This window comes from Emys orbicularis, chromosome 13 (assembly GCF_028017835.1).
Source record: "Emys orbicularis isolate rEmyOrb1 chromosome 13, rEmyOrb1.hap1, whole genome shotgun sequence".
NCBI lineage: Eukaryota > Metazoa > Chordata > Testudines > Emydidae > Emys > Emys orbicularis.
The window spans coordinates 22,717,289-22,734,750 of record NC_088695.1 but is presented as its reverse complement, the minus strand read 5'-3'; the positions used below and the strand labels follow the sequence as shown (position 1 = coordinate 22,734,750).

General features: G+C 45.0%; 1 protein-coding gene across 1 annotated transcript in view; it reads left to right on the top strand.

Moving 5' to 3' along the window:
• Positions 1 to 17,462, top strand: part of LOC135887697 (butyrophilin subfamily 1 member A1-like) — a 42,952-nt gene that overhangs the window by 9,387 nt on the left and 16,103 nt on the right. The window contains exons 2-3 of the mRNA XM_065415426.1: positions 595 to 704; positions 3,515 to 3,862. Coding sequence (XP_065271498.1) covers positions 605 to 704; positions 3,515 to 3,862 — 448 coding nt within the window. The 5' untranslated portion in view covers positions 595 to 604. The remainder of the gene's footprint in view (positions 1 to 594; positions 705 to 3,514; positions 3,863 to 17,462) is intronic.

Below are 17,462 nucleotides of genomic sequence, written 5' to 3'. Positions count from 1 at the left end.
GAAGAAAGAAGGTCTTTCGTGAGTCAGACAGGCTGGGTACTGTGCCCTGATTCCCCAAGAACACAGAGCTGATAGGTAACAAAACAGACATGCAATCTAATTGTTCGAAGGGCCTTGTTTTGCTTGACCAATAATGTATCCTGTTCATAATTTTCCATTTTCTCTTTATCAGGTTGTCTAAAATCATTGCGACTGTGTTACATTCAATACATAGGCTCCGACTCCATGGGTGCTCCAGTGCTGGAACACCCACGGGGAAAAAGAGTGGATGCTCAGCACCCACCAGCAGCCCCTTTGATCAGCTCCTCCCCTCTTCCCCCAGTGCCTCCCAACCTCCGCAGATCACTTGTTCAGTGGCGTGCAAGATTCACTGGGGGGGAGAGGGTGGAGTGAGGGTGGGGTGCACTCGGGGGAGGGGGCGGAATGGGACAGGAAGAGGTGGAGTGAGGGTGGTGCCTTGGGGGAAGGGATGGAGTGGGGGTGGGGCCTGGGGTGGAGCAGGGGTTGAGCAGCCCCGGGCAAATGAGGAAGCCGGCACCTGTGATTCAATATTTATTTTTCTTTTCTCCCCTCTCTCCTGTCATCTGGATCAAGTTACAGTGAGATGAAAGTTCTCTCAGTCTTCCACAGTGCCAGAGCCAGCTTCTTTCTACATGATTTTATCATTTTCTTCATTACGTTTTATGTTCACAAGCTGGAATCAGGTAGGAATGTCCATGACTTCTGCTGGATTTATTTATTTGTTTTGATTTTTAAAATTTACCTGTTTCATTATTTTATACAAAACTGAACAAAAATTAGCACAAATTCCCAAGTGTATCAACACTAGGAAAAATAAATAAATATTGTTATCAGATGAGTGAAACTTTGTTATGGGTTGAGTTAAAAATCTCATTCAAACTGATTTGTAAATGCACTCTTCACTTAAGATAGTTGTTAGAGACAATAAAAGGGCCACACCTAAAACAAGGCTTAATAGAGTCTGCCCAGAGACTAGCACTATCTGTATGTGGAGGGGAGGGAGTGCAAGGACACAGGCAGGGAGGGTTCCTCTTAGTATTGTGACCAGGAGGGGCGTGGGGGTGTGAGAGAGAACTCACAGAACTGAGAACTGACAAGAACAGAGAGAGGTGGAGGCATAAAAGCAAGAAAGCCAAGCAGAAGCCTATGAGAACAGTGTGACCCTGGGAAAAGCTTGAAAGAGAACTTTGGGTCTGTTGGCTAGAGAGGTTTAGGGCTCGAAGCTACGAAACGGCTCATTTTATTCATGGTTCCCCCTACATTTTGAGAAGCAGGACTTTATACGTTCCTTGAAAATAAACAAGATTGCATCAGAGAATACCAGGCTCTGTCAATTTCTAGGACCATGTCTACACTACAAAATTAAGTCAACCTAACTTACTGCAGCATACAGCTGCCACGGTAATTACGTTGCTTGTGTGTGTCTATACTTTGCTCCTTGTGTCGGTGGTGTGCATGCTCACCAGGAACACTTGTATCGATTGTACTGTCAGTGTGGGGCATTGTGGGATGGCTTTTGAAAGCCAGTAACAGTCAATGTAAGCAATGCAGTGTCTACACTGATACCGTGTTGATCTAACTGTAGTGACCTTGACTCTACACTGGTCATGGAGGTGCAGTTATTAAGTCGGTGTAGCAGGGCTGTTAAGTCAGCAGGAGTGAAATTTAAATGTAGACACTTCCAGAGTTAGGTTGAGGTAAGATGCCTTGCATCAATCTAACTCTAGTATAGACCAGGCCTACGTCCAACAAGAACATCCCCAGGGCCCCAAAATTTGACTAGCTGCCGAGGTTGAAAAGGAGTAACAATACATTAAAATATCTCCCCAGGTCTTCAGGATTAATAACTCTTCACTCGCTGTTATGCTGTCTGGAGTGGCTCACGCCCAGAGTGACTATCTCAGGGCAGACTGTCAGACAGGGCAGACACCCCAAATTGGTGGTGTGTTCTATAATTAGATTTCACCGAGGCAGTAACAAATGTGAACTCCTGTGTCACTATAACAGTCTTACCATGGAGTCAGACAGTCTCCTTCAACTCTCCAGCTTTTGTCTTATAATGGCCCACTTAAATTGTGATAGTCCTCATGGATGGGTTGGGGGGGAATGATTCCCATGCCTGGGTTCACAAGTTCAGAGCAAACTTTTCCAAAGTTATAACACAAAACTTACATATTTTCTTATAGCATGGAATACAGACATTACAAGGAAGATTAATGCTTTCAGCAACTTACAAACACAGGGCTGTAACCAGGGTGGGATAAGCGGGGCAGCTGCCCAGGGTGCAAAGCTACAGGAGTGGGAAAATGGTGGAAGAAAACAAACAAAAAAATGCTTGCTTGCCCTGGGTGCTAAAATGCCTAGTTACGGCTTTGTACAAACATTTCATAGAGTCTAAACGCTAAATAGATTCTTATAACACTAATAACTATTTTGATTAAAAACTAACATACAGGTGAACTGGTCAGGTCTCCAACTACGAGTTTGTCAGTTCTGAGCTAATTCCTGCAGTCTTGACAAAAGCTGACACCTGGTCTGCCAGAGTCACACCCACCACACCCCATCCATCCTGGTGCTTAATATGGCCCTCCTTCTGTGTCCTATTTAACACACTCATTTTCGTCTCAAAAACCTAGGCAGTCTGGACTGGAGGTCCAGATTCCATAGGACCCAGGGGGCAAAGGAGTTCTAGTACTGAAGACTTCACTGAAAGTCTCCTGCCACCTACCTGTCTCCCATTAAAAACTGAGGGAGAGGGTGGAAGTATTAGCTCAAACACCCCAGCTGACTTCACAGAGCTCAAGTGCAAAGTATTCCCTGTGAACGGCAAATGGTTGTTTCTAGGAAACCTTCTCCTCTTTCTTCCTCTCCATTGAGGCCAGTTGAGCAGTCTATGAATGAAGCAGACTAGCAATGAGGTCATGTAACTGAAGACTGTATCATACACACAAGTGGGCCGAAATAAAGCAGCACCAGCAACCTTAAATCTGCCGGTTCTTAATGTTTGAGTGCTTTATTTGGCAAACTAAGGCCCTGATTGAATAAAGCATTTAATGATGTTCTTAAAGGTAAACATGTGTTTAAGCTTCCTTCTTGAAGAAAGAGTCTTTCCTGAATGGTACCTTAATAATGTTCTTTAACTTATTTTATATATTTTTATTACATTAAAAAAAAATCAAAACAGAAAGCAACTATTTGAAATGTTTGCTAATGCTATGCAAGTTAATTCTGTCTGGAGCTGCTTGTAAGGGTAATGGCAAAATATATTTCGGCTTCAATTAAAACTAATATCAATTATGGATGTACAAATTATGATTATCCAAATGCATTGCTTGTTGTAAAAATCTTGTATAAATTTAGGACATCCTATTCAATCACAGAGCAGTACAATAGATGGACAGAATATGACATACATACATTAGAATCTTGTGTGTGTGATTGATTAAATTCCCTCATTTATTTCATCTTTTCTGTCCCCTGATGCATTTCACAGCCCCCTTCACAGTGACTGGACCTGATCACCCTGTCACTGCCATTGTGGGTGAGGACATTGTGTTACCCTGTCACCTGTCCCCCAGGATGAGTGCTAAGAACATGGAGGTGAGATGGTTCCAATCAGAGTTCTCTTCATTTGTGCACCTGTATCAGCATGGAAAGGATCAGTATGAGCAGCAGATGCCAGAATATCATGGAAGGACAGAGCTTTTGCAAGCTGGCATCACGGATGGGAAAGTTGCCTTAAGGATTGCTAATATCAGGCCCTCTGATGAAGGACAATACCACTGTTTGGTTCAAGATGGTGTCTTTTATGAAGAAGCTGTATTGGAACTGAAGGTAGCAGGTTAGTAACGTGTCTGTAATCTCTTTTTAGATGGGGCTTAGACCCAGACCCACAAAAGTACTTAGGCACCTATGTTATTGGAAGATTTTAATTCAATTATATTAAGCCAATTGCACTGCCTGAAAATAATGCTTCTGATTTAAAACGTTAACTTCCAGTGTATCTAAACCGGTAACCAAGGTTGTGGTCCACCCTAAAAGAATTGCCAGGGAAGCAAGCTAACCTTGCTGACCCTTGAAAGGACAGAGATATAGCCCTCCAAATCAAGAATAGACAAGCAAGCAGTAAATCTTTGAAAACAAAGTCTTATTTATTGAGAGAAAATTAGGTGACTATAGTATGTTCAGTAAAGGAAGAAAGGAAAAGAAAAAAAAGTACAATATATGATGGATAATATTCTCTTAAAGAGCATACATTTAAATGGTACAAGAGACTACAGGAACTGTAAGACAAACACAATGTTGCGATATTGGTACACACTGAACTTTTCATACATATGCATATGGCCTCTAATACAAAGATACTCTATGCATATGTATAAAACAGTATAACACTAAAAAGCATTAGCGGCATAGTACAATGGAGTAAATAAGAGAGACTATGTGCAGTTACAATATACCACTTAACACATACAGACCTTTCATATATATGTATGGAGCTTTTAGTACATTGTTACATCATTGTGAATTCAATGTTATACTGTAACAGGCAGAACTTTTATACTTATGTATGAGAGAACATTACAATATAACATTAAAGAAACATTGAGTTAAGATTACCATTTTGTGAGCAGTGATCAGATGGCCATGAAATGGGGTGGGGTAGCTCACACTCAGAAGCAGGCATCCAGCTTTATTGACAGACACGCAAAAGCAGTCTTTTAAAATAGACAAGAGATCAGACTTACACTCTGTGACAGGGTTGAGGGAAACCCCGTTCTGTGCGGGATGAATGTACTCGTCTCTCTTAGGGAATAGGGGTGGGGTGTACGTATCTTACGTCTATGTTCCTCCCAGCCAGAGTCCATATGCTCACCCTTATGAGCAGGGTGATACGGCCTAGTGGCCAAAGTCTATAAATTCACTGTCAACTGGGCAGTAAGGCTAGGGGCCACAGTCAGGCATAGGGGGGGAGTTGCATCCCCGGCAGGGCGGGGGGTGGGTGGGGGGGTGTCGGTCCACGCCCTCCCTCTCCACCAGACCCCATCCCAGGGCCCTGTTAGTGGCCATAGCGTGGGCCACTGAGTCAGCAGGGAAAGGCTCCGACCAAAACACGCTGACTCAAGGCTTCGGCTCACTCACTGGTCCGCTGTCAAATTCCCCTGAGCTGCTTCCTGCCATCGTCCCTGCTGCTGCGGTCTGGGCGTCTGTTACCTCTAGGTTCTCTGGTCTGCCCTTCCTCCAGCACCTCCGAACCCTGCGAGGCCTTCGGGGTTGCCTTGGCTTCTACCTGGGCTGCAGCGTCTCTGGCTCCTACGGTCCCAGGCTTCCACTGAACCTTGGCTGGAGCAGGCAGCGCACATCCTTCCTCCATGGCAGTCAGCCCCAACTGAGCCGAGCTGCTCTCTTTTATACTGGTACACCTGGAGCATGCCCCATAGGGTGAAGGGGGTGTGGCTTCCTCAGCCCACAATGTAGGGATAACCCCTTCCCATCCAGTGCAGGGTGAGTGTGCCCTGTCACACACTCCTTCACTACTCCCTCCAATCATCTCGGTCCTTCTGTTCTGTCCATTCTCTTGTGCTGTTATCTCTGTTCTCTTTCTGCTGTTGTCCTACCTCTGATCTTCTTCTCCTGCTGCTTCTTATTTGGTCTTCTTAACTCTCACACACCCCACATCAAGCCTAGTTCTGACCAGCCTTATATTCAGTTTCTGGCCTCCTCTGATTGGTTGACCTTTCAAGTTGTGTGCTCCTTGCCTGGGTGGCAACTGTTCACTCAATCAGCTCTGCCCTGACATCATAGCTACTCCTCCCATTTCCACGTTAACTCTCCTCCCCTGTCAGTACAGGTTTAGTGTTAGTTCAAACTAGTCTTTTTTTGCTTTTTAGTTAATTTTTTTCCCCACACAAACATGAGTACTCTGCAATTTCTACACATATTCAGTTCTGCTTATGTTGTTAAACGTTATCAGAACAAACTCTTAAAATCCACAGCAGGCTTCTGACAGGCCTAAATATGACTTTGCTCCCAACACATGCCACTCTGCTGTAGGTATCAGTTGATCTGCAATTGATCTTGGCTTGGATAGTAGTGAAAAGAGCACATTTCCTCTCCTCAATTGCATTTAAAATAAACAAAAACTTTGTTTAGTGACTGTTACACTTGCATCAAGTTACCCTGCACCAACTCTAATAGCTATGATTTAAAAAAATGCTCCAGCTGAATCATAGCTTTTGGACTTGAAAAAGCAATTAATTCATGGAAGTCCTATGACCTGAATGATACAGAGACCAGACTAGATGATCACAGTGGTCCATTCTGGCCTTAAAGTCTATGACTCTCTGAATACTAAATCTTTAAAGCACAAAAGTCTGTAGTATATGGAGACCCAAATCAGATTAGAACTGAAAGATCTTTTTATTCTGCTACAGTTCATATAGACAACCAAGCAGCCTCCATCCTGAAAAACTTCTTCACACCTTTGGAGCATGCTCAGTACAGCCTTAGGGCTTCTAACAGTAAAGAGATAGTCTCACATTTGCCACCAGATGGCAATAAGCATAAAAAATACCTACGTCACACTTCTCCCACTTGTAATTATTAATAATAAACTTAAAACATTAACATTATAACAACAAAACAAAACATCCTAACTAAGAGGTTGGGATAGACTATCCTCACTGTCACACAATTACAAGGGATTATTCTGCCCTCTCTAGCACAGTTGCCTTACTACTATAAGGGTATGTCTACACTACGGGATTAATCCGAATTTACAGAATTTGAATTTTCGAAACAGATTGTATAAAGTTGAATGTATGCGGACACACTAAGCACATTAATTCGGCAGTGTGCGTCCATGTACCGGGGCTGGCGTCGATTTCCGGAGCGTTGCACTGTGGGTAGCTATCCCATAGTTCCCGCAGTCTCCTCCGCCCATTGGAATTCTGGGTTGAGATCCCAATGCCTGATGGGGACAAAAACATTGTCGCAGGTGATTCTGGGTACATCCTCCCCCTCTCTCCAGGAAAGTAATGGCAGACAACCGTTTCGTGCCTTTTTCCTGGGTGAACAGTGCAGACGCCATACCACGGCAAGCATGGAGCCCGCTCAGCTCAAGACAGCAGTCATGAACATTGTAAACACCTCGCGCGTTATCATGCAGTTTATGCTAAACCAGAACCTGCAAAACCAGGCGGCGAGGAGTAGCCTACGGCAGCACGGCGGTGAGAGTGATGAGGACATGGACATGGAATTCTCTCAAACCGCGGGCCCCGGCGCTTTGGAGATCATGCTGTTAATGGGGCAGGTTATAGCCGTGGAACACCAATTCTGGGCCCGGGAAACAAGCACAGACTGGTGGGACCGCATAGTGTTGCAGGTGTGGGACGATTCCCAGTGGCTGCGAAACTTTCACATGCGTAAGGGCACTTTCATGGAACTTTGTGACTTGCTTTCCCCTGCCCTGAAGCGCCAGAATACCAAGATGAGAGCAGCCATCACAGTTGAGAAGCGAGTGGCGATAGCCCTGTGGAAGCTTGCAACGCCAGACAGCTACCGGTCAGTCGGGAATCAATTTGGAGTGGGCAAATCTACTGTGGGGGCTGCTGTGATGCAAGTAGCCAAAGCAATCACTGAGGTGCTGCTACGAAAGGTAGTGACTCTGGGAAATGTGCAGGTCATAGTGGATGGCTTTGCTGCAATGGGATTCCCTAACTGTGGTGGGGCGATAGATGGAACCCATATCCCTATCTTGGCACCGGAGTACTAGGGCAGCCAGTACATAAACCACAAGGGGTACTTTTCAATGGTGCTGCAAGCACTGGTGGATCACAAGGGACGTTTCACCAGCATCAACGTGGGCTGGCCCGGAAGGGTTCATGATGCTCGCATCTTCAGGAACACTACTCTGTTTAAATGGCTGCAGCAAGGGACTTACTTCCCGGACCAGAAAATAACCGTTGGGGATGTTGAAATGCCTATAGTTATCCTTGGGGACCCAGCCTACTCCTTAATGCCATGGCTCATGAAGCCATACACAGGCAGCCTGGACAGTAGTCAGGAGCTGTTCAACTACAGGCTGAGCAAGTGCAGAATGGTGGTAGAATGTGCATTTGGCCGTTTAAAAGGTCGCTGGCGCTCGTTACTGACCTCAGCCAAACCAATATCCCCATTGTTATTGCTGCTTGCTGTGTGCTCCACAATCTCTGTGAGAGTAAGGGGGAGACCTTTATGGTGGGGTGGGAGGCTGAAGCAAATCGCCTGGCTGCTGATTATGCGCAGCCAGACACCAGGGCGATTAGAAGATCACACCAGGAAGCGCTGTGCATCAGAGAAGCTTTGAAAACCAGTTTCATGACTGGCCAGGCTACGGTGTAAAAGTTCCGTTTGTTGAAAACCCACCCCCTTGATTGACTCATTCTCTGTAAGCAAACCACCCTCTCCCCTTCGATCACAGCTTGCTTTCAAAGGAAATAAAGTCACTACCCTTTAAAAATAATGTATTCTTTATTAATTGAAACATAGGGAGAGAACTGACAAGGTAGCCCGGGTGGGGTTTGGGAGAAGGATAGGAGGGAAGGAAAAGGCCACTAAAAAAATTCAATATAATGACAGCCTTTTGGTTGGGCTGTCCACTGGGGTGGACTGGGAGGGTGCACGGAGCCTCCCCCCCGCGTTCTTACACGTCTGGGTGAGGAGGCTATGGAACATGGTGAGGGGGGAGGGAGGTTATACAGCGGCTGCAGCGGCACTCTGTTATCCTGCTCCCGTTCCTGAAGCTCCACCAGACGCCGGAGCATGTCCGTTTGATCACGCAGCAGCCCCAGAGTTGCAGCCTGCCACCTCTCATCTCGAGCATCCCTCATGACCTCACGTTCACTGGCATCTTTCCTGTACTTTGATACCGTGTCCTTCCACTCATTCAAATGAGCTCTTTCATTGCGGGTGGATTCCCTGATTTCCGAGAACATCTCGTCTCACGTCCTCTTTTTCCGCCGCCTTATCTGAGATAGCCTTCGGGATGGAGGAGGGAGGCTTGAAAAATTTGCAGCTGCTGGAGGGAGGGAAAAAAGGAGAGAATTTTTTTAAAAGATACATTTTACAGAACAATGCTTATACTCTTTCATGGTGAACAACACTATTCACATTACATAGCACATGTGATTTCAGTGCAAGGTCGCATTTTGCATCTTAATATTGAGTGCCTGTGGCTTTGGTGTTAGAGATCACAGACGCAGGTCCGGGGAACAGAATTCGGCTTGCATGCGGCCATGGTAAGCCATTGTCTTTCGGCTTCTGCGCCCTCCTTTCCCACATACCAAACAAAGCCCGTTGAGTGCTGCGGTTTTCCTGTTAACCTTCAGCAGCAGAAAACAAACTAACCCCCTCCCGCCCATCCAATTCTCTGGGATGATCGCTTTATCCCTCCCCCCACCGCATGGCTGGTATCAGGGAAGATCCCTGCAGAAACCAAACTAACCCCCGCCCCCCGCCATGTATTATCTGGGATGATCGCTTTACCCCTCCCCCCACCGCGTGGCTGTTATCAGGGAAGATCCCTGCTAGCCAAATGCAAAAAGCTCAGCGCCAATTCCTCCCCCCTCCCCCCGCACTTGGCTAACTACAGGGATTTCTTTTCAGCCACAGGCAATCAGCCCAGTAGGAACGGCCACCTCTGTCCCCTTAATTAAATTCCCGTATTTCAACCAGGTTACCATGAGCGATATCACTCTCCTGAGGATTACACAGAGAGATAAAGAACGGATGTTGCTTGAATGCCAGCAAACACCGGGACCATACGCTGCCAGGCTTTGTCATGCAATGATACCAGATTACTTGCTACTAGCATGGCGTGGTCAAGTGTCCTACCATGGAGGACGGAATAAGGCTGCACTGCCCTGAAACTTTCTGCAAAGGCTTTTGGAGTACCTCCAGGAGAGCTTCATGGAGATGTCCCTGGAGGATTTCCGCTCCATCCCCAGACACGTTAACAGACTTTTCCAGTAGCTGTACTGGCTGTGAATGCATCCCAAGTCCTCAGGGCAAAGTAATCATTAAAAAACGCTTGCTTTTAAAACAAGTTTTATATTTTAAAAGGTAAACTCACCTGAGGTCCCTTCCATGGGGTCATGGTCTTGGATACTGGCTTGGGAGGGTACTTCAGTCAGGCTGAGAAAAAGATCCTGGCTGTTGGGGAGAACGGAGTGCTGGGTGCTCTCCGCAAGCTCGTCCTCCTCCTCCTCTTCACCGTCCGCAGAATCCTCAGGTGTGGCTGATGAGATTACCCCCGCCTCGGAATCCACGGTCAGAGGTGGGGTAGTGGTGGCGGCCCCCCCTAGAATTGCATGCAGCTCAGCGTAGAAGCGGCATGTCTGCGGCTCTGACCCGGAGCGACCGTTTGCCTCCTTTGTTTTCTGATAGGCTTGTCTGAGCTCCTTGACTTTCAGGCGGCACTGCTCTGAGTCCCTATTGTGGCCTCTCTCCATCATGCCCTTGGAGATTTTTTCAAAAGTTTTGGCATTTCGTCTTTTTGAACGAAGTTCTGCTAGCACTGAATCCTCTCCCCATATAGCGATCAGATCCAGTACCTCCCGTACGGTCCATGCTGGTGCTCTTTTTTGATTATCGGCCTGCATGGTTACCTGTGCTGATGAGCTCTCTGTGGTCACCTGTGCTCTCCTGTGCTGGGCAAACAGGAAATAAAATTCAAATGTTCGTGGGGCTTTTCCTGTCTACCTGGCCAGTGCATCTGAGTTCAGATTGCTGTCCAGAGTGGTCACAATGATGCACTGTGGGATAGCTCCCGGAGGTCAATTGCGGCCACACTAACCCTAATTCGAATTGGCAATATCGATTTCGGCGCTACTCCGCTCGTCGGGGAGGAGTGCAGAAATCGATTTTAAGAGCCCTTTATTTCGAAATAAATGGCTTAGTTGTGTGGACGGGTGCAGGGTTAATTCGATTTAATGCTGCTAAATTCGAATTAAACTCATAGTGTAGACCAGGCCAAAGTCTAGTCTGTCTCTAGGTTTGGGAGATCTTCTGGAATGGTGCAGTGGAAACACCTGTGCTCCTTGATTAATAGCAGGTGCAGAAGGGCTTTCTGATAATACAGTTGTTTCTGCGGGCATAACTTTCAAGTTTTCTATAGTGGTTGGTACTGGGTTCTCAGCAATCTCACTGTCTCTGGATGTAGCAATTGGACAGTCTAATGATTTAGTAACACCTGCTACCTCAACATCTGAATGAGAATTCTCTGCAGGAAACTCCTCATGGTACTGCAGACAAACCTGATTGTGGTGGCTACAACTGGGCTTCCCATTTGGTAACTCAGTCACTCAAGAAAATGATCCCACCTGCGCTACGATGCGACCTGATAACCAGTGAGGGCCATTGCGAAAATTAAGAGCATATGCTGCATTACCTATACCTAATGTTCTTGGTGATGCTTGTACATCATAATATAAATTTTGTGCTGCCTGCTTTTCCCTCACCTTAGCAGCTTCATCAGGGTGTAGAGAGTCGAGATGAGTTCTCAGTTTCCTTCCCATGAAGAGTTCTGCAGGTGACTTTCCATTTGTGGCTTGTGGTGTCGTGCCATCCTGGAAAAGGCGCCTGACCAGTCTGACTTCTATGCTACCATATGCCATCTTCTTCACTCCCTCTCTTATGATTGTGCACAGCCTGCTTTGCTAGGCCATTTGAAGAAGAGTGACATAGTGCAGTTCTAATGTGTTTGATGCTGTTTTAAAAAAAAAAAAATTATAGAAATACAGCATTAGTGAACTGGGTACCATTGTCAGTCCCCACTACCTCAGACAATCCAGAGATGGAAAATGTAAATCAAAGTTTATCAGCTACAGCCTTGGCTGTAGAGGAGAGCATTATGTGATCCTCAATCCATTTGGAATGGGCATCAATTATTATTAAATAGTATTTTCCCATACATGGACCAGCACAATCTACAAGAAACCTTGCCCAGGGTTGCTGAGGCTACTTCCTTGGGTGCAAAGTTACTTTTGGTGGACCATGGAGGCTGGATTGACAAACCCCACAATATTGCACAAGAGTCTCACTCTCCTGATCCATTCCTAGCCACCATACATGACTGCATGCGAGCCCCTTCATGCATGCCGTGCCAGGATGTGCTTCATGTAACAATGTTAGCATCTCTGGTCTACTTACTGGAGGTATGATTATTCAGGGCCCTAATAACACTGCTCTACAGCCAAAATGCTTCTGAAATAAATGTAGTCAAACTTTACTAATTCTGGGTCACTGAGAATGAAAATGATGCTTAAAATAGTTGATTGGCTCTAGTTTTCAAGATATGCTATTGGGTCAGTATATACGACCCTTGACTTTGGAATGGCGGAGGATAAGTGAGTTATAAAGGGAAGGAATCTCAATTTAAACCAGAAATGACTAAAATACATCTTTGACTGGATCTATGAATAAATCTATGACTGGGTTTGGACAGTACTTGCTTTTTAGGCAAAACAATGAATGATGCAATCTGAAGCTGGTATTGCGTCATACATGATATGAATTGCATCATGTTATTCCTAGAAGTCATGGATAATGCAATCATAACGAAGCTTACATCACTCTGCTGAACAAATTGCCCTATATCAGCTCTAGAAATCATACAGTGTCGTGCTCTCTTATTTGTCAGTGTTTGATTTTGCAAAGGGACACATTTCTGTTTAGCCAAAGTGAGCAGAGATGCCTCGTACTTGTGTGAACAGTGCAGATAACTTCTGCTATGTTTGTGGTGAAGTGACTTTTGCATCACAAAAGCACAGTATAACCACTATGGTTAAGAAAGCCTATCCCCTTTATTTTGGCTGCAAAACTGGAGATCAGGACAAGAGGTGGGCCCCACACATATGCTGCAACACTTGTGCAACAAATCTTCGCCAGTGGTTGAACAGGAAAAGGAAATCTATGCCTTTTGCAGTGCCAATGATTTGGAGAGAGCCAACAGATCATACCAGCAATTGTTACTTCTGCATGGTGCCTCCAGTTGGGAAAGGTGTGTCAAAGAAGAAAAAGTGGACTGTGCATTATCCAAACATTCCATCAGCTATACGCCCAGTACCCCACAGAGAAGGACTGCCGGTTCCTGATGCACCAGAATCATTCTCACTTGAGTCATATGAGGAAGAGGAAGAGGATGAAACTTCTGGTCCTGAACCATCAATGTCACAGGACCCACATTTTCTCCCATCCTCCTCCTCTGAACCACACCTCATAACACAAGGTGAACTGAATGACCTTGTCAGGGATTTGGAACTACCCAAGAGTAAGGCAGAGCTGTTGGGCTCCAGACTACAGCAGTGGAATCTCCTGGCAGGTGATGTTAGGGTTTCCATGTTCCGTGACCGTCAAAAGGATCTTGTCCCATTCTTCTTCATGGAAGGTGATCTTGTAGCCTGCAACAACACTGATGGTGTGATGGCATCCCTCAACATCGTTCATGATCCAGATCAGTGGAGACTGTTCATTGATTCATCGAAGACGAGTCTTAAAGCTGTTTTACTGCATAATGGCAATGTTTTGCCATCAATTCCAGTTGGTCATGCAGTCCATATGAAGGAAACCTATGACAACATGAAACAACTTTTGAGGTGCATAAACTATGACCAACATCAGTGGCAGTTTTGTGGCGATTTTAAGGTTGTTGCTCTCTTGCTTGGTCTGTAGACTGGATCACAAAGTACTGCTGTTTTCTCTGCGAATGGGATAGTCGTGCAAGAGATTCCCACTACATCAAGAAAGATTGGCCACTCCGACAGTCATTGGAGCCTGGGAGGAAAAGTGTTCAGCATCCACCACTTGTTGAATCAAGGAAGATTTTGTTACCACCCTTACACATCAAGCTGGATCTGATGAAGAACTTTGTCAAGGCCATTGACAAAACAGAAGCAGCTTTCAAGTACCTCCGTGGAAAATTTCCAAGATTAAGTGAAGCTAAGATAAAGGAAGGTGTCTTTGTTGGTCCTCAGATTCGTGAACTTCTTCGAGATGATGCATTTGACCATGCACTGCGTGGCAAGGAAAAGACGGCCTGGAAAGCCTTCCAGTTAGTGGCAATCAATTTTCTCGGAAACAACAAGGCAGACAACTACAGGTTGTTGGTGGAAAACCTCCTCAAGGCATACAAAAGCCTTGGTTGCAACATGTCACTAAAGATACATTTTTTGCACTCTCATCTAGATTTTTTCCCACCGAACTGCGGAGCAGTGAGCGACGAGCACGGCGAGCGATTTCACCAGGACATTGCAACAATGGAGAAACGCTATCAGGGCAAATGGAGCCCATCAATGCTTGCAGACTATTGCTGGACAGTGACAAGAGATGCTCCATTTAATGAATACAAGAGACAAGCCGAGAAGCGCCGAGTAGACACTGAATAGGACTAAACTATGTACATAATAGTTTTTTGCCTTTTGTTTCATAATAAATTTTATTTATTTAAAGTGTTACATAAACAGGACAGGTGAAATATTATCATGTAAAGCAACCATAAACACATGAAAAGACCTAGGTTTACAATTTATGATTAAAACTCTACTATCTACACAATATACATAGACATAAAATGTAAAAACTTAAATATCTTAGGCCTGGTCTACACTAATCCCCAAATTCGAACTAAGGTACGCAACTTCAGCTACGTGAATAACGTAGCTGAAGTCGACATACCTTAGTTCGAACTTACCGCGGTTCAGACGCGGTCCACACGCGGCAGGCAGGCTCCCCGTCGACTCTGCGGTACTCCTCTCGCCGAGCTGGAGTACCGCAGTCGACGGCGAGCGCTTCCGGGATCGATTTATCGCGTCCAGACCAGACGCGATAAATCGAACCCGGAAGTTCGATTGCCAGCTGTCGAACTACCGCGGTAGTGTAGACCTGGCCTTAGAAACAGTAGCCAATCAGTTGTTTTAATTGTCATATTTGAATTCAGCACATCAAAATACATAATAAATAGTACATTTTATCTCTGAAGCAGACGACTTCTCAAAAATTGTAGACCAGTGTAACAAGCACCCATCCTAGACACTTAAAAACTCATTTTGGGCATGATAAGGTTGGAGCTCTGTGCCTACCCACTCTGGCCAGCCATTTGTAACCATTCTCTGGACTCGAGACAATAGTGGGTCCCTCCCTCTTTCTCTTATCTGTGCTGCGTCAGTTAGAGAAGTGGATAGTGGTGCAATCAGCTGGATGGTTTCTGTAGGCTGAGGTACTTTGGGTGGGCTATTTGGTAAAGGACGTCTACTCAGAGCATCCGCATTATAAACCTCGGAAAACATTGGGTAATCAAACTCATAGTCATAAGCTGATAAGCGAGTCCATCTCTGAATTCTGGCAGATGCCATCGGGGTACAGTTTGCTCTCACCATACAGACCTTGCAAAGGTTAATGGCCTGAGTGTATAACAAAATGCCTGCCATATAGGTAAGAGGGGAACTTCTTTACCCCAAAAACCATGGCTATCCCTTCTCATTCTAGTTGGGAGTAACTTTTTCTGCTGGAGCTACTGACCTTGGTGCCTAACTGATGGGATGCTCAGATCTGTCTGGCATTTGGTGGGCTAGTACTGCACCCACCCCATATGGTGATGTGTCACCGCCAATACTAGTTCTTTCTGACTAAAATAATGAACTAAAAGGTTTGATACTTTAGTAATTTCCTTGCTTCTGCTTTTATTTTGTTTTTGACACCACTGGAATTTCTTCCCATTCTGTACCAGTTTGTGTAATGGAGCCAATACAGATGTCAAGTTGGATAAAAATTTACCATAATAATTTATAAGGCCTAGAAAGGATTTAAGTTCAGACACTGACTCTGGTGGTGATGCCTTGGAAATGGCCTGTACTTTCTCCTCTACTGAATGTAAGCCAGTTGCTTCAATTTGGTGCTCCCAGATAAATGATTTCAGCAGCCTGAAAAATACACTTCTTCCTCTTAAGATGCATACCTGTGTCAGTCAATTTTGTAATATCTGGTTCAAGTTTTGTAAGTGTTCTGACTCAAGAGTCTCTTGTAATGAGTATGTCATCAAGGTATACACAGACATGTGGCATGCCTTGGAATAAATTGTCCATCACCCCTTTGAAAAATATCCAAGGCTGCTGTCACTCCAAGTGGGATGTGGTTGTAACAAAACAACCCGTTGGAAGTATTGATCATTACATAGGATTTAGACTTATTGTCCAGAGGGATTTGGAGACATTATTTAAATCGATTGTTGTGAAAACTTTTCCTCCAAATAAGATAGTGTACAGGTTCTCTGTTCTGGGGAGCTGATACATATCTAATTTGGCCACATGGTTGACCATGACCTTGTAGTCCCCACATTTCCTCACTCCATCATCTGTTTTCAACAATGGAACAACAGGAGAAGCAGAGTCTGAGAACTGAATAAGCTCAGTACTACCAGCTGCTTGTAGTCGGTCGAGTTCTTGGTCTGCCTTATGGTGCATGGCATTGGGTACTGGACTTGGCTTAAGGAAACATGGTTTAGCATCTGGATCCACATAAATTTTGCAACTGACCCCTTTCAGAGTACCAATACCCTCACTGAACAGCTGAAAGTATTTTTCAAGAAGTGCTTCTATGCTTAGTGTATGGACATAGCTGATGTCTGCCCAGTTAAGTTTTAATAGGTTTAACAAGTCTTCTTTCATGAGGCTGGTGACTTTCCCTTTCACTACCACTAATGGTAAGTATAGCTTCGGATATCCCACCTCCATATTGACTGTACATCTCACTGGAACTTGTTCTCCTCTATATGGACATACCACCTTTGCTGCTCCCAACTGTGGTATATAGTCCTTTAGCCACAACTGGTGAAAAGTAACCTCGCTGATTATAGACAGAAGTTCCTGTATCAATCTCTGTGGTTATTCTTTGTCCATTAATTGTAACATCCACTCACAGTGGCTTCTTCCTTTGGGGGTTTGCTGTTAACCTTAAACATGGTCTACATCAAGTCCTCAGCTTCTGACTCTTCCTCCTCCTCTAGAATAGGGTGAACCTCTTTCTTTTGACTCACATTTTCCCTTCCACATGTCCATTTTTTATGGTACACTTTTGCAAGATGACCTCGCTTCTGGCAAACCCAACACTCCCTATTCTTGTATGGGCAGGAGATATGGTCATGTTTTTCCCCACATCTAAAGCAACTTTGTGTGTTCTTAAGAAGGTACCTGTTTACTTAAAGATTAATTTGCTTTATATGGAATGCTGGACAATTTGTGCATGGTGCCTGCAACTCTTTGACAGTCTAAGTGCTTCTTAGTGCTTCCCTGTAAATCCAAAGCATGCTGTGCAGCTACTTCCACGCCTTGTGCTATTTCCAAAACTTTCTTAAAATCTAAGGCGGACTCTGCCAACAGACCTCTCTGAATTCTTTCATCATTGAAACC